Source organism: Pezoporus wallicus, unplaced genomic scaffold, assembly GCF_028554395.1.
Source record: "Pezoporus wallicus isolate ANWC-B61680 ecotype Strahan unplaced genomic scaffold, APGP_CSIRO_Pwel_v1 contig_6520, whole genome shotgun sequence".
In the NCBI taxonomy this organism is placed as follows: domain Eukaryota; kingdom Metazoa; phylum Chordata; class Aves; order Psittaciformes; family Psittacidae; genus Pezoporus; species Pezoporus wallicus.
In genome coordinates, this window is record NW_026636887.1 from 1,234,286 (window position 1) to 1,256,670 (window position 22,385).

General features: G+C 37.7%; 1 protein-coding gene across 3 annotated transcripts in view; it reads left to right on the forward strand.

Annotated features, from left to right (window-relative positions):
* PCCA (propionyl-CoA carboxylase subunit alpha) overlaps positions 1-22,385 on the forward strand; it is a 283,684-nt gene that overhangs the window by 100,709 nt on the left and 160,590 nt on the right. For all 3 annotated transcript variants that reach the window (XM_057402101.1, XM_057402102.1, XM_057402103.1), the window contains 5 exons: positions 2,254-2,404; positions 12,786-12,929; positions 14,434-14,508; positions 19,659-19,727; positions 21,270-21,345. In XM_057402101.1, coding sequence (XP_057258084.1) covers positions 2,254-2,404; positions 12,786-12,929; positions 14,434-14,508; positions 19,659-19,727; positions 21,270-21,345 — 515 coding nt within the window. The remainder of the gene's footprint in view (positions 1-2,253; positions 2,405-12,785; positions 12,930-14,433; positions 14,509-19,658; positions 19,728-21,269; positions 21,346-22,385) is intronic.

The window sequence follows — 22,385 nt, forward strand, 5'->3', positions numbered from 1 at the left end:
CTGCCACGGGAGCTATTTGGTTGGAAGAAAAACAGGTGTATATGTGAGAAAAAGATTGGAAATCAGGTTTAAAATGCTGTGTTTTCACAAGTGATGCCTAATGAGATTGGACAAGAGTTATTTCAGTTGTAAAAGATGCATTGTTAGAGGAGGGAGAAACAATGTATATGAAAGATAAAGTGGTGGAGGGGAATAAGAAAGCTTTGATTAATTAACCTAGATGATTGCAGGGATGATCCAGTCATTTTAGAACATAAAGCTTAACCACGTGGCAGAGATCAAGTTTAGCAGTGTGACACCTCTGTTCCATTCTTTGGCTACAGCAGGAGGTGAACAGAGAGATTTCAGACCTACATTTAACAAACATAGTGAGGACACCACTGTAATAAAGGGGAGTAACTGTCTTTCATCTCTATAAGAAGTAATGATGGTTATTCTAGAAATAGAACATGAAGCCGATACTGAAAAGCTTCTGTTCTTCATAAGCCACTCATTGACCTTTCATGATCAAAGCCTTGCAGAAACCCCAGATTGAATTATAGATTGTTGATTTTGTGTAATGTATTATCCTCTTATTGAATCAAAATAAGAAATATGAAACTCTTTTACATTACCAGTGCCTACTTTTGGCAGGTGCGACATAGTTTTGCATGTCTTCTGTTTTTCCCTTCAATCTGGTGTAGGATCTGGGAGCTTTCTTTGGATCAGACTTGACTTTGTTTTCCTGTTGATCCAGCCTGCCCTGCTGTCTGTCAGAATCTGCCTGTGTCAGCACTGGAAGGATGGAGGTGCAAAGTAGCACTTTTGCGATGAAGAAAAGAATTCTATCCTAGTTTGCCTAGATATTTCCTCACTTTTTGTGTCATGTCAAATATGGTTTGTTGTGGCAGCAGTCTCTTAGCTCTTCTGTGAGTTCAGGTCTCAGTGAAAACCACCATAGCAAGTACTGAAAGATAAGTCCTGACCCAGGACTGGCTTCTATGTGAGCGTAGTCCTGGGCCCCAGGTGGAGCTTCATTGACTTTGATGTCACATTGACCTACACTTCAGGTCGGTGGAGGCTGCTGATTGCTGCTTTGCAGAATTAGGACCCACTTTTAAAGACACCTCAAGAAATAGGTAACATTTGTTATTTTAGTTTTAAACCATAACATAGAGACAGGGCAGAATTGATTCCTATTCCCTTACAAAAGTACTTTTAAAATGATAACTGAGTTATATGCCAAATGTGCATCACCACTGAAATATAATAAGCGTATTTATGAGCTTATGTAAGATGAACTACATGTTGTCTTTCATTGAAGGTCAGTGTATCAGGGTGAGGAGCAACAAGTTTCACAGCTTTGATGGAAAGCCACAGAAATTTCTCTAGCTCTAAATTAACAATCTGCATAGGTTAATTTGAATTTATAGGACAGAGGAGACCAACCTGAGTCTTTTGATTCACTGGACCAGTGGAAGGGGCATGTTGCACTTCTAGAATAAGAAGATCTGGTATTTGGGTGGTGCTCACAGGGGCCTCTGAGGTGGTAGCCGAGCTGCATTTTGGGTGCTTTTGAGTGTGTCCAGGATGTGTGGAATGGAGTGAATTGCAGTTAACAAACACGGATAACTGCTCTTCAGGTTATGGGTAAAGCTGAGAGAAGAAATGCAGGATATTAAGGTTTAAGTCATGACGGTGTTGATAGTGTTTTAGTTAAATATTATGGATGCCCAAATTTTTTTCATTGCAATCTCACATAAGAAGCCTGAATAAATACTTCATTATTTTCTAAAACTTCTTTATTGCTTAAAATATCAGTAAATGTCCATGGTGTTTTAATTCAGTCAGAAAACAAATTCCCCTTAGACCTCCTGTCTTGTATTTTGGCACTCATATTTCCATTGGTTGGATTTTTTAGTTACAGGGTTGTATGTTTTTTTTTTTTCCAAAAATATATGCTTTCTAAAGTATCATGAATTTTTATGTATTTTTTTTTCATTTAACTTGCATTATTATAAATCTCAGTGTTCCAAAAAAGTTGTGTTATATTTTAGAGAATACTGTTATTTGCCCTGAATTTCCTGTACATTGCAAAGCATGCAGTATAGCTATTTAGTAGTAATATAAATGTAAAGGCATCCATTTGACAGTTTTGACATGTTCCTAACTTTAATAATGATGCTGGCCTCTTTTGATGGTAGTTTAAGCAGAAGATTAAATGATTTAATTATTTTTTTTTAACTAAAAAAAGGCATTCTTTCTGTATCATAGCACTTTCCTAGACCCTGAAACTCGAAGAGCAATGGGAGAGCAAGCAGTAGCTCTTGCCAAAGCAGTAAAATATTCCTCTGCTGGAACAGTAGAATTCCTTGTGGACTCCAGTAAGAATTTCTACTTCTTGGAAATGAATACTAGACTTCAGGTAAGAAAAACAGCTCTTCAGATTCAGAAAAGTGTTATTTTAAAAAACAGAACATAACCTCCTTCCATAGTTAGGGGTCTGCTCCTGCAAAGACTTAAACGTAACTAACTTGACGCATGTGAGTACTTCCCACTGAACTTAAAAGATCTACTCACTTAAATAAGCCTGCATATACAAGACTTTGCAGCAGTGAGCCCTTGCACAGCACTCAAGTAAGCATTCAGAGCTTTTCCTCTTTGTTACCCTTGACCTAAAGACCTTGCAAGAGGTCACTGTTAAGTGCCACTGTGAGTTCACAGTAAGTGGCTAGCCCCTGTGCTCTGATGCTTTTCCCCACTGGTCCCTGAAGTTTCTTTTTTATTTTTTATACTTTGATGGTTGCTTGCTGAGTTTCTCTAGGAGGGTGATTAAAACTATATGTGTGCATCAGCAATAAACTCCACCAGCAATCTGCATATGATTGAAGCTATGACTGGAATGCATCTGTGTAAAAAGCATGCTGACGTGGTGTAGGATTTTTGTAACAGCGTGTGAAGTCAGTACACTGCCAATGAATGGATAAGCAGTGTTTTATGGAAAAAACCCTCTACCTCTTATTTGACTGTTATAATGAATTTCTGGTCATAATCTAAGAAAACGGGCATATAACTTGAAGTCTGGTTATCATTCTCAAAGACAGGAAGACAGTTCTTCTTGTAAGCACGTAAATTCGATTGTCCTTATTCTCCTTTGCTCATTTCATTAAATAATGACAGAAATGTGGAATCAAGCACCAAAGTGAATAGCTGCTTATTCTGTTCTGGCTACATTTTCTTTGGGACGTATTCTGCCTGCTGCTTTTACATGTGGGCAGGGATAGAGCATAAAGAGATCCTCTGACATCTTTGTATGACTTTGTATAATGGCTGGGTAAATTTATGCTTTGGGTAAAGAAGTGAGAGAAGATTTGGGGGTGTTGCAGTCCTCCCCTGTGCTAGGGGAGGACTGCTGGTAAAATTTGCCTTGCCTTGCCAGGCAGCATTGTTTTTGGAATTACTCATGACAGTTATATTTCACATGCTTTTGCTAGAAGTTTCCTAAGTACAATCTGCTCTACCTGAGATTCAGTTAGAAGGTTCTGGTTAATGGCAATGTATAGTTCATTAAAATGTGATGAAGAATTTCTGTCTCTTTGGTCATAATTTACACTTTTCTCAATCTTGTTTTTGAGAGAATGCTTCTTAATGCCTCTCCATGTTATTGCTCGCATAGAAGAAAATGAACGTGTGATTTTGTGCATAGCCCTCTGGAAGTTCAGAAACATTTCCTTGCTATCCTTGTAGTATATTATTGTCCATCAATTCCTAAATATAATTAGGGATGAAGTATCCATGAAGTCCTTTCTGTAATTTGTTTTCAAGATGTTATCTTTGCTGTTTTGTGGTGTCTTCCCCCTGCAGTGCCTAGTGGTATGTGTTCAAAGTCCCAGACAATAAACTTGCTTGATTGTAGAGGTCTCCACATATGCAGTAAGAAAGCTTTCACAATTCCATCTTTAAGGACTTTAAAGACTCCTTTTGAAAGATAGCCTAAGCCTAAGTTTGACAGTCCCCTGTAACAGCAGACTCATTCTTTGCAACCCTCAAAGAAATTTACTAATCTTAAATTACAGTACTTGTGCAGATATTCTCTAATTCCTCTATCCTGACCGTGTATTGTCTCTAATTAGCATTTCAGTTTGAGGCTGGAGAGTAGTAATTTTCTCTGATTCTTCCCCAGGTTTACACGATCGATCTGTCACTTCTCCCAGGTCTCAAGCTTTACTTTCTCTTCAGCTAACAGTTATACAACTAACATCTCATACTAACTCCCTTCCATTAAGAGCCAAACATAGAAACTGTAATGAGGCTCATCAAGGTTTAACTTCAGAACCAGGAGAGTCTACAGATGTCCCTGTATTGCTTCAGCCTTTTTTAACTTTTGCATTTCCTAACTCTGAACAGTGGCTAGCAGGCTCCCTTGCCCTGTTTTTGCTGAACACTCCACAGTTGGAAGAACTTACCCAAATGATGGGTACCTGGTCCATAAATAATGCTACTAAGGTCTTTTTCAGTGTGCATTACAGACAGAGCTACTGTCAGCATCATCAGAACATGTCTACTATATTATGCAATTTCCCATGTGTGTTTCAATGTTTCAGCAATCTCTAATCAGATCACTGTAGCCTTTTTACTTCAGAATACGCTTGTGTAAAGGGAAGTAAACTGTACCCAGTACATTTCACTGCCTGCTGATTTCTTCGTCCCTCCCTTTGGTCTATCTGTCAGATATCTTCCAGTGTTTTTGGTAACTAATTTTGCAGTAATTGAGACTTGTATTATTACTTGGCTGTCTTTTTAGGGAACTCTTTGGGAATATACCTTTTCTGCTGTATAGTCCTGCAAAGAAGTATAAATTGCACCTTACAGGAAGTTCATATTTTATTTAATTTTTGTGTTAAGTGTTGCTGCAATTCAGTGTGAGATTGGAAAGCAAAAAAAGGTTGTTGAATCAACTCCATTGTGTCTCTTGTATGCTACACAAATCTGTTTCAGATGTTTCACTCTCTCAAGTGATTCAGCTAGAATGATTTATTCTTTGCTGTTGGCAATGTTCTTTTTGTTCTATCTGCTTTTCTGACATTTTTCAGAGGCTAGCTGATAAGTATGAGACACAAGATCGGATAATTGCATAGAAAAACTAGTTATTCTTACTTTCCACAGGAAAATGTAGAGATATATGCCCTAGCAGCTACAAGAGAATTTCTGTATGTTGTCATTTAGGGCACTTTTGGTTTTCAGGCAGCTACTACTATTCAGATCGCTGAGGCAGACCACATGTTGAATTTCTAATTCTTTATAGCTGCTGTGGTGTGCTTTGTGTTACCTAGTTGTCATTAGCTGTTTCAAGGGCATAGTCCAAAATAGCCAAATAAGAGCTTTGACATAAAAATGTCTGAATGTTTAGACTGATAGCCTTTCTAACTTTCAAATTGTGTCAACATCTCCTTATCAGGCTGCCGTCAGAAGTGCTGGCTTTCGCTAGGAAAGTGTCTTCTGCTTTTCACTGGAAGATGAGAAATACTTCTCTTTGACTTGATAGAAAGAGAGTCTACCTCCTGTAAATAAAGAGTATCTGTTAATGTATGGGCGTGTGGTGTGGCTAAGCTCAGTGCATATGAATCAGTTAGTAACAGCAAAGGGTAAATATCACATACTCTGGAATCCTGTAGTATCTGTAGATGAGAAGCATCCGTCATTGGCTTGAGAAGAACTGAAGTACAAGGAGCAGTGTGAGGAGAGCACTCACCTTGAATGCAGTTTGTACATTTGTGTTTCAGGTCTGTTCCCAACCTTGTGTCTCCCCCATGGGTTGTGCAAATTAAGTGACAAGTGAACACTCCCTCTTCAAAACATGACCAAATTTGCTTAGAGTGATCCTATTGAAAACATCATTTGTATAGAGTGTATTCAGCACAGTGGAGTTGAGAAATACGGTAATTTGAGTAGCAGCGTGTTTTCTCCCATGTGACAGTTTGAATGTTTTTGTCATAACTTTTTAGAGAATAAAAGTTAATTTTGTGGAATATTTTGTCAACCTGTAAAAGATTTATTGAAAGCAAGTGGCATATCTGTATGTTTTTATTTTACAGTTGTAGTGAGAGAATTTATTTTATAGAAATGTTTTCAAGTTCTTTTAAAGTAACTTGATTCTAAGGCATAAGGCAAACGTAAATAAACTTCCATACGCCCATAAAACATTGCTCAGTGTTAAGATATGTTGTTCACCACTTTCAATGTTTTCAGCAGATTTTACTGACCCCTGGAAAATGATATATTCCAGAGCTTTGTCTTTGTGCAGAACTGGAAGTGTAAAAGACAGAGGGAGAATTATTACGTGCAATATATCTCTTTCTACCTTCCTTTTCGTCTGTTTGTCCACTCATGAAAGTAATAAAGAGCATGGTTGGGAAATGTCTAGGAATATGTAGAAATCCAGCTGGTGATTGTCTGGAGCTTCACTACTTATAAACTCCTGGTTCTAACAGTTTCATAATGGTATCTATATTCTGTTGCACATCATTAGGCAGCACCTGCTACATGTTTGCTCAGTGAAGGAGATAAGTGCTGGAAAATTCTGCAGCTGCACTATATAAACAGCACTGGCAAAATACAAATAGCAAAGTGATGAGCTGAGTCTGGATTGCCGTCTAAAACCACAGAGAGGTGCTGACTTTGGTATCCATAGCAAACCCATGGGACATCAAGAGGTAGTTTTGCTGTCTGGGTGTGTGTAGCTGCCTAGAGGATGAATTGTGGTAGGTGAGCTTGAGTGTGGGAGCAGTGAAAGGGGCTGTCAGGAGGCAGAGGACCAGATTTCTGCTGAGTCTGAATGGAGAGATTTCAAAGTAAAGTCTCAAGTGACTGTTTCTGCTGTTTGCTGAGACTCTTCATATTTCTTAATACTGGAATTGTGTTTTACTGTGACACTTTGCTTCAGTCATTTTAAGTAGGCTAACAAACAGTGTCAGATGGTAAAGACTTTCAATTGCCGCTAACCTGGGCTGAATTTGAACTACTGACCTAAAGGTGAAAGGTCTCTTATCCCATTACCAATCCCCTAAGCCCACCAGAATCCATTCTGCACACAGTTTATACCAGCTGTTCATGGCCATTTTTAGAACCGAAAGAAAAGGTGATTTTGCTGCCAAACAACACTTCTTCACACAAGAGGGTCAGCCGACAACAGTTAACCAGATTTTTGCCACATTCTTGCCTCCTAATGCAACTTCCATTATGTAGCTACTGGTTGTCTGCTTTTCAGGCTTCCCAAAAGAACTACAGAAAAGCATTGCTAATTGTTGTTGACAGAAGAGAACAACATTGTTTGTGTAAGTCATTGAATCTGAAAGATGCCATTAACAGTGCTGCCAGGGCATAGAGCGATATCTTGGAGACGATGTTACCACATAACTATCATAAAATACTATTTATAAAGTAGAGAAAAAGGAGGCTCCCCTTCATTTTTAATAAGTAGAGGAACAAAAGATCTTGAAAGGGCGCAATAGTTTCTTTCCTCTGGTGAATTTGATGTAAAGCAAACCAAGATTGGCTGCAGTGTGACCATAACCACCTTGAACAAAGTACGCTGAGAGGGCTTTAATACTGCTGCTAAATACAGTGAAAGCAGGGATTGCATCTTTAGGAAAGACAGTGTAGGTCTTGTGGGTACAAATTTATTTATATTGTGAAGTATGTAGTGGAAACGAAATTATGTAGAATTACTGAATTGTGAGATTGTTTTTTTGAAGTGTGTTTATTGAGAAAGTTATGTTGAAATTGTGAGCTAAATAATTTGTTGATATAAAGTGTGTGCTGTTCATTTAAAACACAGAGAAGACAGGTTCAGTATTCATAGGCTATGTAAGTGTTTTCTTACCCGTGTCTGTCCAGTGTGATAAAGAAAAAAAATCCTTGCAAATTAAAATTGAGAAAACTGAATTAATGATTATTGGAAGATAAATTCCTATGAGGAAGTAGATTACTTTTCTTTTCAGAGTTATTATATGCTATGATTAAAAAATTAGTTGGGACCAAATGTCTGTACATTAATCTTTATTTCTATAGCATCTTACAGAGGAAACAACAGAAGTCTATCTGAGCATCTTAGTTGATGGAAAGTTTTTGTAGTTCTGGTTGAACTCAGTTCTTTGATCACACACTGATAAATAAGAAAATAAACAGCAACTGGTACGGCATGCTGTGTCTATGGAAAAGGACAACACAAGGGATTGCCTGTTACATATTCCTGTGTGCTCTCTGTTCATTCTGTGCATTATTCCAACCGTTGTCTGTTCTCCAGCAGCCTTTCTGAAAAGCTGTTTTTCCTGTGTGCTCCCAAACCCCATATACACATGAACTCTTTTGCAGAAACAAGATGTGACCCCAGAGTACTCCTGCTCATAGTAGTCAGGAAGCTGGCATGCCTGAAGAGCAGAACACGTGTGCACCTCTGTGGCTGTTCAGTTCACCGAAATAGAAACCAGACTTACTGGAGTAAAGGGGGTTGAGGAGCATCTGTAAGTTGGTGGGTTTGGGTCAATTGATACTGGATTTGGCTGCAGCAGAAAAGCCTGTGGGACTCCAGGTGAATCATGTTTCCTGGACACTGAGGTGTATGTTGAAAGTTAGTTTTGAGATTATTTATCTGAATGTAAAGGAGTATCTGACACCAGCTAGGGACTTACAGTAGTAGGAGTGACACAGGCTATAGTTTTAAGTCTACTGAAATTCAGATTTTCTTGGCCACTGTAGTCTGCTTGAATGCGCCAAATCGTGAGTAACTTGATGCCTTATGCACACAGGGGCAAGAGAGCGATTTGTGAGAGTATCCAGAAGTGTTTGCTATTAGATCTGAGTACCTTGACGGTCTTGGGAAAAATGCATCCTGAAATGATTCCCCTGAATATAAGGGGAATATAAGTCATTGCTAATTTAACTCTTATCTCCAACTATTCGTAAAAACTGCATGACTGTTTTTGTAGCTGTGGATAAACCCTAGTATGGTAAAGTTTTAAGAGTGTTGGCAGTCACAGAACAGGAGGAGAACTAGCAACTTCTCCATGCTGTTCGGGGCGTGGATGATAACTGGACTGCGATGTTGGCAGGTACCCCTAGCTCTTTTGTACCTGCTTCACCATGTATTATTAGTTACTATTTTCTCGTGGGCTTTGCCACTAGTGTCTCTTGCTGTACAAACTGGAAGAGGTTAGGGAAGCAAAACTACTTTTAATACACACAGTGAATCTCAACTGCTGTGAGATGTCTGTAAAAGAGCAGGTCCCGTATGAAGGGGCAGCACTTTACCATGTATAGATGTTGCTAGCTATAACGGGTATGGCTTTGTAGACTTGAAAGCAGGAATATAAGTGGTATTTTTTAGGGGAAGAGGTGTGTGTATATCACAGAAGATGGGGAGTAAGACTTTTTAAAGGTGATGCGTATCGTACTTAAATGTGTTGAAATGATGACTCGTTATAAATTGTGTATGACCGGACTTTGGTGTAAGTAAAGGAACTAGTAGTAAAGGCGATCCTTTTGGCAGCTAACTAATTGGGAGGTATTGCTGATCAATTTTTCTGCTTGACCTGTTGAGAATAAGGTACAGCTGTTTTGATGATATAGCTATGATCCTTAGATTGCTTGCTGCAGACATGTCTGGTTTTGCCTTTTGTGTTAAGGACAGACACAAATGTGTGAATTTACCCACTATCTCGTAACCATACGAACATTGGCTCTTACCTTATTGACTAGGGCTTCATTGGCAAGATCTTGGATCAGCTGACTACAAAACTGAGTATGACTGTAGTCAGCTGACTGCAACATTGAGGTGCTGATCAACTGAGAGGGATTCAGCTCTGTTTGTGGGCATACTTGCATTCACCTCTAAAAATTCAGTCCTTGACTTACCATCTATAAAATGGCAAGTAAAGGCTGCTGATTGAGAAGACATATAGCATAAAGTTAATAGAAGAAAATACATCAGGCAGGGAAACCAAGAGTAACGTCTGAAGTAGAAGGCTGAAAAGTAAAAAAGTGTTTAAAGCCTAGCCTTTAATAGTAATTTAAAAAAAACTACAGTTATGTTAGTCAAATAGCTGAAACAGTTATTGCAGAGCTTTTGTAAGTAGGGGATGATGATGTCTGTGTGCTTTTTTGTGGAGGAGGGGAGAGAGAAGAGGGGGTCTAATCTTTTAGCTTTTCCTACTCCTGTCCTTCCTTGCTTTGGAAAAGGTTAGAGTTTTAATTTCAGATCCTGCATGTATCTCTCTGTTGGGTGGATTCTTGTACCTCCAAAACCCCATTTCAGAGTGTTTGTTTGACCAGGTTATGGCATTGCTGCTTGATTAAAGCCCTTTTGCACTGTACACCAAAGCATATTGTGAATATTGCTTAAAATACTGACCCCTCCTGCTCCCTCCTTGCCAAAAGAAAATGGCGAAAACATGTGCAATTTGGTCCACACACCTCACTGAAAGGTTAAATTTACAAATAAGTTAACCAGGATTTCAAGGTTAAAATTCTTCTCTACCCCATTTTTGGTTATCTTATGGTCTTAATGTATACTAAAATGCATTCAAAATGTATTTGGTACCCCCAAATTAGTGGTATGATTGGTACTTCTACATTATGCCTAAACAGCACTTGCTGAAGCACAGTCCTGAAGGAAAGCAAAACAACTGCTTACCCCCAAGAAAACCTCAAAAAAAAAATTCCTCATTGTATTTTCTGAATGCTGTTTTATGTGCAGACACAAAGGGAGTATTTTGAAGAAACAGCAGAAAATATTGACCAAGTCAAAGATCTGTACTGAAGAATGGATTAAATAAATGTTTGTGAGTCGTAAGAACCGAACAACAAAAATATTTTTCTTTCCAGAAACATTCCATCCTATTTTGATCATCAACAATAAAGCTGAAAACAACAATGAAGCTATTGAATCTGGAATGCCAATTGCTATCCAAGATAAATGACAGTATAACTAAATAATGCAAATGTCTTTGTAATAAAAAGAAAAAAAAAAGAAAGCTGTTGTAATTTAATTATCTGGAATGTTAGTATTCCAGATGTGTTCTAAACTCAAAGGTAATTTTTTAAAACTTGAATTTCAAAATAAGAGAGTAAGTTCTGTTGTCCAAACAGGAATGTGTGATAAGTAACTTAGGGAGTTTTAATAGAAACTTCAAGTCTTAATAGAAATTGAATTGCTTCAATTTAACACTGCAGGATAGATACTAAGATGTTCCATAGATTCTTGAAATACTATTATTAAGCTTGACATGCTGGAGAATATCTTGTGTTAGGTAGACTCAAGATTGAATCCCAAAGGTACATCTTAAACTGTATAATCAAATTCCCATTTCAATGTCACTTATCCTTCAAAGAATAGGTGCTTGTTTCAGTGATGATTTATCATTAAAATTATGTCAAAACATCTTAAAATGTTGTTGAAACTCTAAACAAACTCACAGCACACACAGGGCTAATTATGGATGCCATCTGTTTATTTTTACAAAGCTTTTTTCTTAAAGACCAAAGCATCTACTTGTTCTGATAAGTCACAAGATTACACTAGTGGCTAAATATTTTTCTTAATATTAGTGTACTTGAAGGAAGAAAGACAAGTGATTTGGTCACTGACCTTTTCCTGTGTCACAAAATGTACACAGTGTGACATCTCATGATAGAGAAACCATTGTGAAGTGTGGTTTTTTGAGGTGTTTTAGCCCTTGGAACGCAAACACTTTATAATAAAAGTGTCAGTTCTGTTGTAATTTCAATATGGAAAGTCTAATAGATGTCTCTGTGTGAAGAAGATGCTTTTAGCATGCCTATTTTTTACTTGATCTATATGGTGTGCCCTCCTATCTTTGCTTGCTTTCCTGCTGTATGCTGCCTAGTTAAAGGGTCTTTTTAAAATTAATAAATATATCCATTTAGATCCCCATTTCAAGGAAAAAGAGCGTGTGTCTATGTGCATATGCGCGCACATGTGTGCATGCTCGTACGCACATGCCGGGTTAGCCTGAACGATGGGTATTCCCATGGCAGCATCATCCAAAGCCCTTAGCAGCAATTTGCTGAGAGTGCAGAGTGACTCTGCTGGTCCAGCCCAGCTATTGTGCATGCTAAGCACTAAACAGATAAGTCTGGAGGTGGAAAAAAAAATTGAAGAATCCATCTGCTCATTTCTGCTACACTGCGCTGATGCAAGATTACGCTAATCTGGTTGCTTGTCAGGACAGGTTAGTGAAAGCAGGCGAATGGGTGAGATTTAGGGTAGGCTTGTTCTATAGAAAATTGTAAGTGGGTCCTGTATATGCCATGTGAAGTGTAGCAGAATGGGTTGATTATCAGCTACTTGGAGATTTTCAGTTAAAATATACTTATGGCTACAGTGCAAGTCTTTTAAAAACAAAATTGCATGGGAAAAGCTTCTGAACAAATGAAAATTAACTCATCATCACCAGGTACATTTGAATTTGTAAAATAAATGAAAAAAGAAACCAAAACAAACCCCTACAAACCCCCAAACCCTCCTAAGGTGTTCTGTCTAGTTTTCCTTTTGTATGCTGCCTCTAGTCATTGTAATATCCTAATTATTTTCCGGGATGATCCTGAAAAGGCAGTGTTTGTTGATGTTTGTCAGTTTTTTGGGGAAAGAAGACCAAGATCGGAATGTATTCTTTGTCTGTTCTTTGGCTGATCTAATTTCTTGTTTATCTGTGGTTGTTTATGGAGAGGGATTTTTTTGTTGTTGTTGTTTTTTGTTACCTATTGACTGACAGTTCTTGACCTTGCAGGTTGAACATCCCGTCACAGAATGCATTACCGGCCTGGACTTAGTCCAGGAAATGATCCGTGTTGCTAAGGGTTACCCTCTCAGGCACAAACAGGCTGATATTCCCATCAACGGCTGGGCGGTTGAATGTCGAGTTTATGCTGAGGTAAATGAGTGGTAGCAGGGAGGGAGGTAGGTGGCTGAATTGTGAGTAGTAATACCCGAGTGTGGATAGATGCCAAGGTGAAGTTAAGGAATATCATATGAAAGTCACAATTTAAGAGTATGCAACACAAATGGTTAATGAGATTTTGTAGAATTGTAGAATTTTTTTTTAAATTAAAAATGCAATGTGTATTTCAACATAGCTTTTTCTGAAATCAAAATTAAAAAAAGATAGAAGTCAATTAAGGTTTATTTCTAAGGACATTTACTATATGTTCTGTTCATGTTTAATGCAGTGCTGGAGCTACTTGCTACAGTTAACTACTGTTTCCAGGTTTCTTAACTTGTGCATGTGAAACTTGTTCACTTAAGAAGACAGATAAAATTCAGTGGCTTACAGAATTTTTGTTGTATTAAAACATTTAAATAGGTTGTTGAAAAAGCAAGTTACATATCTTCTGAAACAAGAGTTTATAGGACAAACTTTCAAAGTGCATTGCAAGATAATAGTTTAATAATTATGGTATGACTATCTCATCTTAAAAAAAAACTTACTAAAATGCAGGAGCCATTTTCAAGCATGTTTAGGACATTTCAAGGTAATGTCTTTTTGCTGCCATTTTTGATGCATGAAAACCAAGATTTGTGAATTAAAAATTATGCCTAGCTTCCTTCATTTTGGTTTAGGAATGTTTTAGGTAATAGTATTTTTCAGAAGTAATTCAGCGCCTCTAGATGTCTTTTTTCCGTTCCAACTATTGTGGCTTTTGTGATGAAAGGCATCTTACTTTATGTTGGTTTTGTTCTTCATGCACGTAATCCTCAGTTTGCTATACTGATTACAAGTTATATGGACTGTTCTGATAAATAATAAATATTTGCCCTGTGATTGGCATGGAAGCTATTCTGAGCATGGGTAGCCTTTACTCTGGAGTAACTGATACTTGGACTTTTATTTTCTGTTCAGTTTAGATTCTGCCACATTTGTAAGTGCTGGGTCCAACTACTTTGCCATGAATTTAGTTATTCTGTAGGCCATATATTTATTTGCTGTCCTATGAAGTTTATATTGGCATTGCATTATGTAGAAGATTTCAAAGGCATAAAGCTCAGTTTGGTTTCTTAAGGTAATTGAATTTCTAATTGCTCTTTTTATCTCTAGAATTTTATTCTTTATACTCACTTCTCAACTCCACCCTTCTTCCAAGGCACAAAGTAGCAATTGAAAATGTCATCTTCGTATATTTTGGTGGCGTACTGTAGCTGTGTGCAGAACACTTCTTTTCTGCTTTTTGAGTGTGATTCAAGAGAATTTATATGCTTCCAGCTGTTTATTTGGAGTCACAGGGGTAGGTGGATGAAGAAATGTACTTCAACACAAGTAGTTCTGGGGAAGAAAACAAAGTCATTCCAGCAGTGGTTTCTGTTAGCCATTAAGCTTTTAAGTGTTATTTTCTCTGAGTCTGTAAAAGCTTAACGCTTTCTCATGTTGAATTTTATTTCAGGACCCATACAAATCTTTTGGCCTGCCATCCATTGGTAAACTTTCTCAGTATCAGGAGCCATTGCAAGTGCCAAGTGTAAGTAACTTGGTTCTGGTGTTCATGGGTGCAGAGTGTCTCTTTTATAGATGAAGACTCTAAGTACTTTGCAGCTTTGTAAATCAGGCTTTTTTTTCCAGCTTCTTGCCAGGGGGAATGGGACAGGACATGAGAATACTTACTTGTGAAACCTGAAAAACTACTTAAAAATGCACACTTCCAAACTGGGTTTAAAATATTCAGATTTGGTATAACAGGAAACCATTATATGTTGAAATACTTTGTTACATTCTATAACTTTCAGCTTAAGTTTTTCAGACACATGATTTGAAAGTACAGTGAAATGTTGTGTCAGCTCTTTAAGCGCAGAGAACTGGGGACACCAGTGAGAGACTGCCAGTGCTTTCTGTTTAGCTTTGTGGACTTTAAGAGGAAATTTGTTACAGTGATTATTACACATTTCAGGATACAGTCTGACTATATGGAAAAGTTGTTTAACAAACAGTGTTTTCTGCTATGTGTAAAGAACAAGGACACTACCTTTTTGTAAAACCAAAGTAGTCTAAGTCATAAGTACGCATATACATGACACTATGTCAGTTAGTGGAATGATGAGGCTGTACCATCTGTGAATACGATTAGTCAGTCTGATTGCTTGCAGGGAAAATATTGAAAGATTACAGGAGGAATCTCAAATGTGGAGATGTTATTGGATATATGATTTATTTCGCTTCTTAAATTGTTTTTGCCCGTGTACTTTCTGAAGGGACCTGACCCTTTCTGGTCTTTAAGGCTTCATGCTGTGTTCAAAGCCTGAAAGCCGAAAAAAAATTGTGAAGATCTAAAAGACATTATATGATCTTAAAGAGGAGATGAGGGAAAAAGGTATCATTGGATGTATCTAAACTTTTTTTTTAATGAAACAAAGAGTGTATTTAATAAGAATTTATAATGAATACTCCAGTGGTTGTTAGAAGTTTTCACCATGTTGTAATAACTAACAGGATGTCAAACATTTTGCCCTTGCAAGTTTTTGCAATTTGCAATTTTCCAAACGTGAGACCTGTTGAAAGTACAAGTGATAATGGACAAACTATACCCCCTACAGTCTTTGTCCCACCAAATCTTTCTTCAATTAATGCTGCAGCAGGAGTTTTATGTAATAACATTTGCGCTTGTGAGCCATCCATAGAAAGAAAAAACAATTAAAATGCTTTAAATGTTCTGCTTACTGCTGTTATTTGCTTGTGTGAATGTTGCATGTCAGCTAAATGGACCACGGAATAGATAAAGTGATTGGGTGCAGGAGAGTGCACACTAAGCTTTGTCTATCATTATTGCTGGGAGCAATCAAATTGATGCCAGCAGGACAGTAGACGCGTTGACAGCTGTAATTATGTATCTCCATGGTGATCACTTTTGGCCTGTCATGGAGGCCCATGAGTCCCCTCCCTTGCAAGCATTTAATCAGACTGGGCTGTCACTTGTCAGGTAGACGGGGTGGGCTGGGAGTTGTGCTTAGGGGGAGAGGTGAATTGAAAATGAAGGGTGGGAGATGCCTGATTGCTTCACGTGGCCCATTGTGGTACCAAAGAAAGAAATTTTAATTACGCTGGAGGCTTCAGAGCAATGGTTTGAGGAGCTCATATGGAGTGTCTAGGCTGTTCTCTTTCTATATACTTCTATTGTCCTATTAAAAATAGAACAGCTATTTTTATGTAGACACTCATGGTTTGGTGTCTTAATACATGTTTTCTGCCACTGTGAAACTAATTTCTCTCCTGAGAATGTTGTGCCGCTAAGAACAAAATTAATATGACTAGAAAAGTTCAGCATTACAGGCCCATTGTGCCATAGTCTTTGTTTTATGCATTTTAGATTTTAGAGATGTCAACAAGTTGGCTTAAAAAACTGTAGTGGAGAATTGTGTGTCACAGTGATTTCGTCTTACAAGCAGTGTGTTGCCCAATGCATTTTCAATTTATTTCCTCTGTGTCTTAAGTTAGGTAGTTAGTCTACCTGTGCCTGTTTGTCAGCTGCTCAAGCCAGTGGAACTGGTGTGCATGGCTATGTGAAGGTTTTTTTCTTAGCCACAGATGGGAATATCCTGGCTATATTTTTGTCATGTAGTCTGTAATTTCCTTAGAACGTGGTACTTGTGAATACCTATTTTTTTTCATCTTTGATAGTGAATTTTAAGATGGGTGGCCACAAGCCCCTGTATTGTGATAATGAGCATTCATGTTCAGTGCTCTTACACAACATAGCAAAGGTACTGCCATATCTGAAGAGCTCCAGCATTGCTCCTTGCCAGTATGATCACCAGTCTGGACTTTTAATGACTCTTACCAGAAAGAGAAAACTTACACTCTGATACAGCAAAGTATTGAGAAAGACTAGAACCTGTATTTGTTGGCAAGTGGAGTTCAATGCGCTAGCAGTTCATTGCAGGACTGTGACATAGATTGTGCTTTTTTTTGCTCTTCAGCTTTTTTATTTTTCCTTTTAATGTTGTCCTGGTGTCATAATATGTAATGGTAGTTACAACAGCAGTAGAAGTGTTTGGGCTGTAATACCAATGAGCTGTAAGGTCCAGTAGGGTCTTGAACCCTTGCTTTCTTTGGTACTTTAAATACTGAGTAAAAGAAAGGAAATATGTTATAGTGAGTATCTGTCTGTTGGATTAGGGTTTCTTTTTCATCCAATATTCATTAAGTTCTCTCACACCATATAGTTTATAAAATCACCTACTGTTACCAGGCTCTGAAAATGTAAGCACCAGAGGGAGAACTGAAGATGGTAAATGTATTTCTTTTCTGCTGTCATTTTTTTAGTCATCTTGATTTTCTTTTAAGAAAATTAAACTTCCACAAAGGGGTCCGGATTTAAAGAGAAAAAAAAAAGGAAATTAAGCAGTAGTTTTAAAAGAATTTTAAATTCTTACTGTAACTTTTTTTCAGTTTTTAGGATATTGTACTTAGAAAAAAGTGTAAATTTAAAGTAGCAAATGTAAATGTATAGTGGTATGTTTGCATGTTGCATATGAACAGAATCATAGAGCATGTAGTCAGTAGCCTCAGAAGCCTTGCCTTAGCATCTGACTAACCTGCTTACTGTGGGTCTGAAGTATGCACCTTTCATGGGCTTTTTATTTTGTCAAAATATGATATACATGTATAAATACATGCACATGTGTGCATAAGTAGAGCATCCCTGAACCCTTGTGTTGAATCACTTTATACATGCTACTTTGGAGGTAAAAGCCAAAGTATAATACAAATATATGCATGGAGTATGTATGTCATACCTTCACATCTTATATATGTATTTATCTACAAAAGATGTCATGTGCAAGGGATTTATCTGGGACTGAGTAGATAAATGAATTCCTTTTGATTTGAATGTGAGAACGTATGTATTGACCTTATACAGAGGCAGATATCCTTGGAAGAAGAATGGTTTAGCAATTATAAGAAAGAGAGCTGCGAAAGATGCTGCATGTTTTTTCTGTAATCATGTGTCTGAACTACCTTTTTATCAGTAGCTAATGTTAAATGTACCTGATAGGAGTAGTGGGGGGCCTAGTTAAGCATAGGTAAAGCGCATTCAGATAAAATGTGATTAAAAATGCTACAGAATGGCTACTGTCTTTATATATGAGTAAATATGGTGTGCAGATAAATGTAAACACATAATAAATAATAAATATGCAAATATATAAAAATGCAAATATATAAAAATACTAATATATGAATAAGTATTTTTTTTTAATAAAAAGAATATAATGTCATGGAAACTAGTCAGACAGTGTTTCTTTCTGAAGGAAGTGAGTACACCTGCTAGGGTATCTTTTTATGTCATTTAGATAATAAAGTCATCATCATGCCCTCATGTGGATTCTGTAGACAAGAGGTTCTACGTGTGGTCCCTTGATAATTGCCTAAATTAAAATATTAAAGGCCTAACAGCCGTTGCTTTGACCTTTTTCTGCCTTGCTGCAGACAGATGAGCTGCTGTTTATTACAAAGGTTCCTTCCCACAGGTAAAGATTTAAGTGAGATTCCAGTACCCTCTTTCCCACCTCCTTTACAATGCGGTATATCAGAACCCTGCTGTTTCAACAGCTTTGATTAGAGCCCTCCATCCTTATGATCCCCAGAATGCGTTTATCATTCTCCAGATATTTTGATTAGTTTTTAAAAAATATTTCAGATTCCAGCGCTTAAAAGCAGCAATTTAATAAATATTTATCCCCCTGAAGTTGCTCATTTGAGAAGTTTTATATGGCTAACCTCATTGCTACAGTGATGAAATCAAACTGAGAGATGAAAACAAGAATCAGCAATATACTAGCTAACTTGTTGGCTGGTTAACAGCAATCAGCCTCTTCAAAAGAAATTTTTGAACTTGTGTTATTTTTTTCCATGAATATTGCAGAATCAGAGCTTTAATTGGGGCTGTGTCCTTACAAAGCAAAGCCATGGGAAAAGCTGTGTAAACATTAAAGCCTCAGGGGAACAGCAGCATTAGAAAAAAAATGTTTTACAGTTGAGAGGGTGAGGCAGAGAAGGAAAGTGTTACAGACATGAAAACCACAGGATCAGTATTCCTATGGAGCTGATAAGCAGAGCTCCAAAGTTCCTGCTGAATGCTCCCTACTTGTATTTCTACTGGAGCTCTTGGAAGGGCTGTAGCAGAGCATGAGGGAAGTGATTACATATAGACGCAGAAAAGATGTGATTATAAGGGGCATCCTTCACGCCAGGTGTCATTCAGAAAAATAATTGCAATTGTATTTTATCACAGGCATTGAATTGGAATTGGCTATGTTCAGAGTTGAAGTTCAGAGTGTGTAACACTAAATTGTTGGATCAGATTTAATCTATTTACTGTACATTCTGGGAGAACTTTTGTTCTCTTTTGAGAATTTTGACTATCAAGTGTAGATTGCGGTTGTGTTTCTTCTAATGGAGAGGGTAACTTGCAAGTGTTTTTCCTGGTGGAGGAAAAAGCTGCCTTTCCCCCTCCAAGCTTCTGTGAAAACAGATAATTATTCTAGCTCTTCAAGGGGAAAAAATGTGTCTGAGAAGCCTCATGGGTGTTATGTTTTAAGCCTGCCGGGTAGATTTGATCCTTATGTTGAAATATTTTTTTTCCAATATATAATTAATTTTCCTTATTTTTTGAAGGTACGTGTTGACAGTGGCGTACAACAAGGAAGCGATATTAGCATTTTTTATGATCCTATGATCTCAAAAGTGAGTTGATGATTGTTTTTTCAATACATGTATGAAACACTAATTTTTTTAAATGGATCTTTTAAATGAGGGGTAGTATATTAAAGGATTGGTAAATCAGTATTTTAAAGATGCTAGGGATAACATGCCTCAAGGGAATATGAAAGAAGTGAAGGAAGGTTGTGACTAGAGGAAATTTACTGTCAGTTCTCAACATTTTATTTTTTTTAAATAATCTTTTGACACTGTAACTATCTGTCTTGCAGTATCTGATTATTGAAAAGATTCTGATTTAAACAGGAGCTATTACTTTCAGACTTAGGTGCTGCCCATCTCTCTTGTTTTAATGTAACCTAGCCAGAACTACAATGTCATTAATTCTGGCTTCCAACTGTGTTGGGTAATCCCAGGCATAAATACAGGCTGGGGATAGAATGAATTGAGAGCAGCCCTGAGGAGAAAGACTTGGGGCTGTTTCCTGGAGGAGAAGTTTAGCATGAGCTGGATATGTGTGCTTGCCACCCAGAAAGCCAACCGTATGCTGGGCTGCATCAAAGGGAGCTTGACCAGCAGGTTGATGGAGGTGATCCTGCCCCTCTACTGCACTCTCATGAGACCCCACGTGCAGTGCTGTATCTGGCTCTGGGCCCCCCAGCACAAGAGGGACATGGACCTGTTGGAGTGAGTGCAGAGGAGGGCCACGAAGATGATCAGAGGGTTGGAGCATCTCTGCTACGGAGGCAGGCTGAGAGAGCTGGGGGTGTTCAGCCTGGAGAAGAGAAGGCTCTGGGGAGACCTTCTAGCAGCCTTCCAGTACCTTAAAGGGGGGCCTACAAGAAATCTGGAGAGGCACTTTTTACAAGGGCAAGTAGTGATAGCACAGCAGGGAACGGCTTTAAGCTGAAAGGGGGTAGATTTAGATTAGCTACTTGGAGGAAATTGTCCAGAGAAGTTGCGGATGTGCCGTCCCTGGTGGTATTCAAGGCCAGGCTGGATGGGGCTTTGACTGCCCTCATCTGGTGTAAGGCATCCCTGCCCGTGGCAGGGGGGTTGGAAGTGGATGATCTTTAAAGTCCCTTCCAATCCAACTGATTCTATAGTTCTATGAAAAAGAAGCAGTGAAAGAAATGGCTGATAATGTCTATTAGTCTTAGTTATTATTAATCAGTAACATATTGGTAAAATCAAGATATGACATGGAGTTCAGTTGTCAATAGTCACACTTAAATCTTAGAAGTTGGTTGGTCACTATGAGTGAGGAGAATCAACTAGATATTGAACCGCTGCTCTAATTTTCTGTGTGCCTAAAGATGAAGAGAGCGCTTGTTTAAATGCTCTTATGAAGGAAAAGTGATTTGACTTCTTTCATTGAATGGGTTAAGAGATCTTACTTTTTTTTTTCTTGATGTTTTAGAGTGCCTCTGAAACACAGATACAGTAATGTGCAAGAAATGGTTTTGTGACTGCAAGTTCTGCAAACCATTTTTATTTTAAATGCTATTCAAAATCTAGAGACAAACTATCTCATTTCTGTGTAATTAAACACTTTTTTCCCTTTTTTAGCTGATTACCTATGGCTCTAATAGAGCTGAAGCATTGAAAAGAATGGAAGAGGCTTTGGACAATTACGTAATTCGAGGTAACTATAGAAATTTGGGTTCCTAGTGTGATAGGCTGCCATCTATTTCAAGAAAACAGCTTGAAAATGTAGTAATTAGCAAATTGAGTAAAGTTCCCGCTTCTTAAGTGCAAATTAAACCAGGAAAAGCTTGTGTTAATTAAGCTGAGAAGATACATCAAATCTAAAGAGACTTCATTTTTTTTCTCCATCAATTTTACTTGAATATTATGAGATAAATAATTTAATTATTTCCTTAAACTCATAAAGGGTTTTCACAGAATGGTAGCATTCCTTTATTATGTTGTGGAGGGAAAAAAGGCCACTGCATTGTAAGTAATTTACAATTCTGAAAATAATTGCCATTTTATAGCAGTTTAATACATTGATAGTGGACAAATAATACCACAATGCAGTGTTTGGTTATACAGAGGTATTTAAAAGATGTGTTGATGCGGTGCTTATGCTTTTATGGTGACATAGTTTATTGGTGGACTTGACAGTTTTAGATTAATGGTTAATTGATGATCTTAAAGGTCTTTCCCAACCTAAACAATTCTGATTATGTGCATATATTTTTCTTACTTTCAAGGTAACTGTTTAGGTTCGGGCAAATTCAGACACAGGCTGATGATCAGAATGTCGTTCAGCTCTTGCTGACTGGCTGCCTAGGAGAAGCGGCTGTTCTTCCAGCCTTTCCAAGCAGCAAGGGTGAATCAGCTGTGACCATTTTAACTTCTTTTAAGTTTTAGAGAGGGAAGTCATGGTCTGCGTGGGTGAAATCTTTAGATCATCCTCTGTGTATTATGGAAAATAGGAAGGACAGCTCTGGATAGGAGAGGGAAAACCTGGATTTCTTAATTCTTTTCATGTAGGTGATTAAAGAAAGGAACTGTAATGTAGCAAAAATCTTTATTTTACCTCTTAACTCTGGGCATTTTGAGGAGTTATTTTTTTTCCTTACTAGGTAGTATACTTGAAGAACCAGGGTAGGTGGGAATGCAACTATTGGAGGATTTTCTTGGTTCTTTGTTCTTTGTTTTGTTTGCTGGACAGGTTGT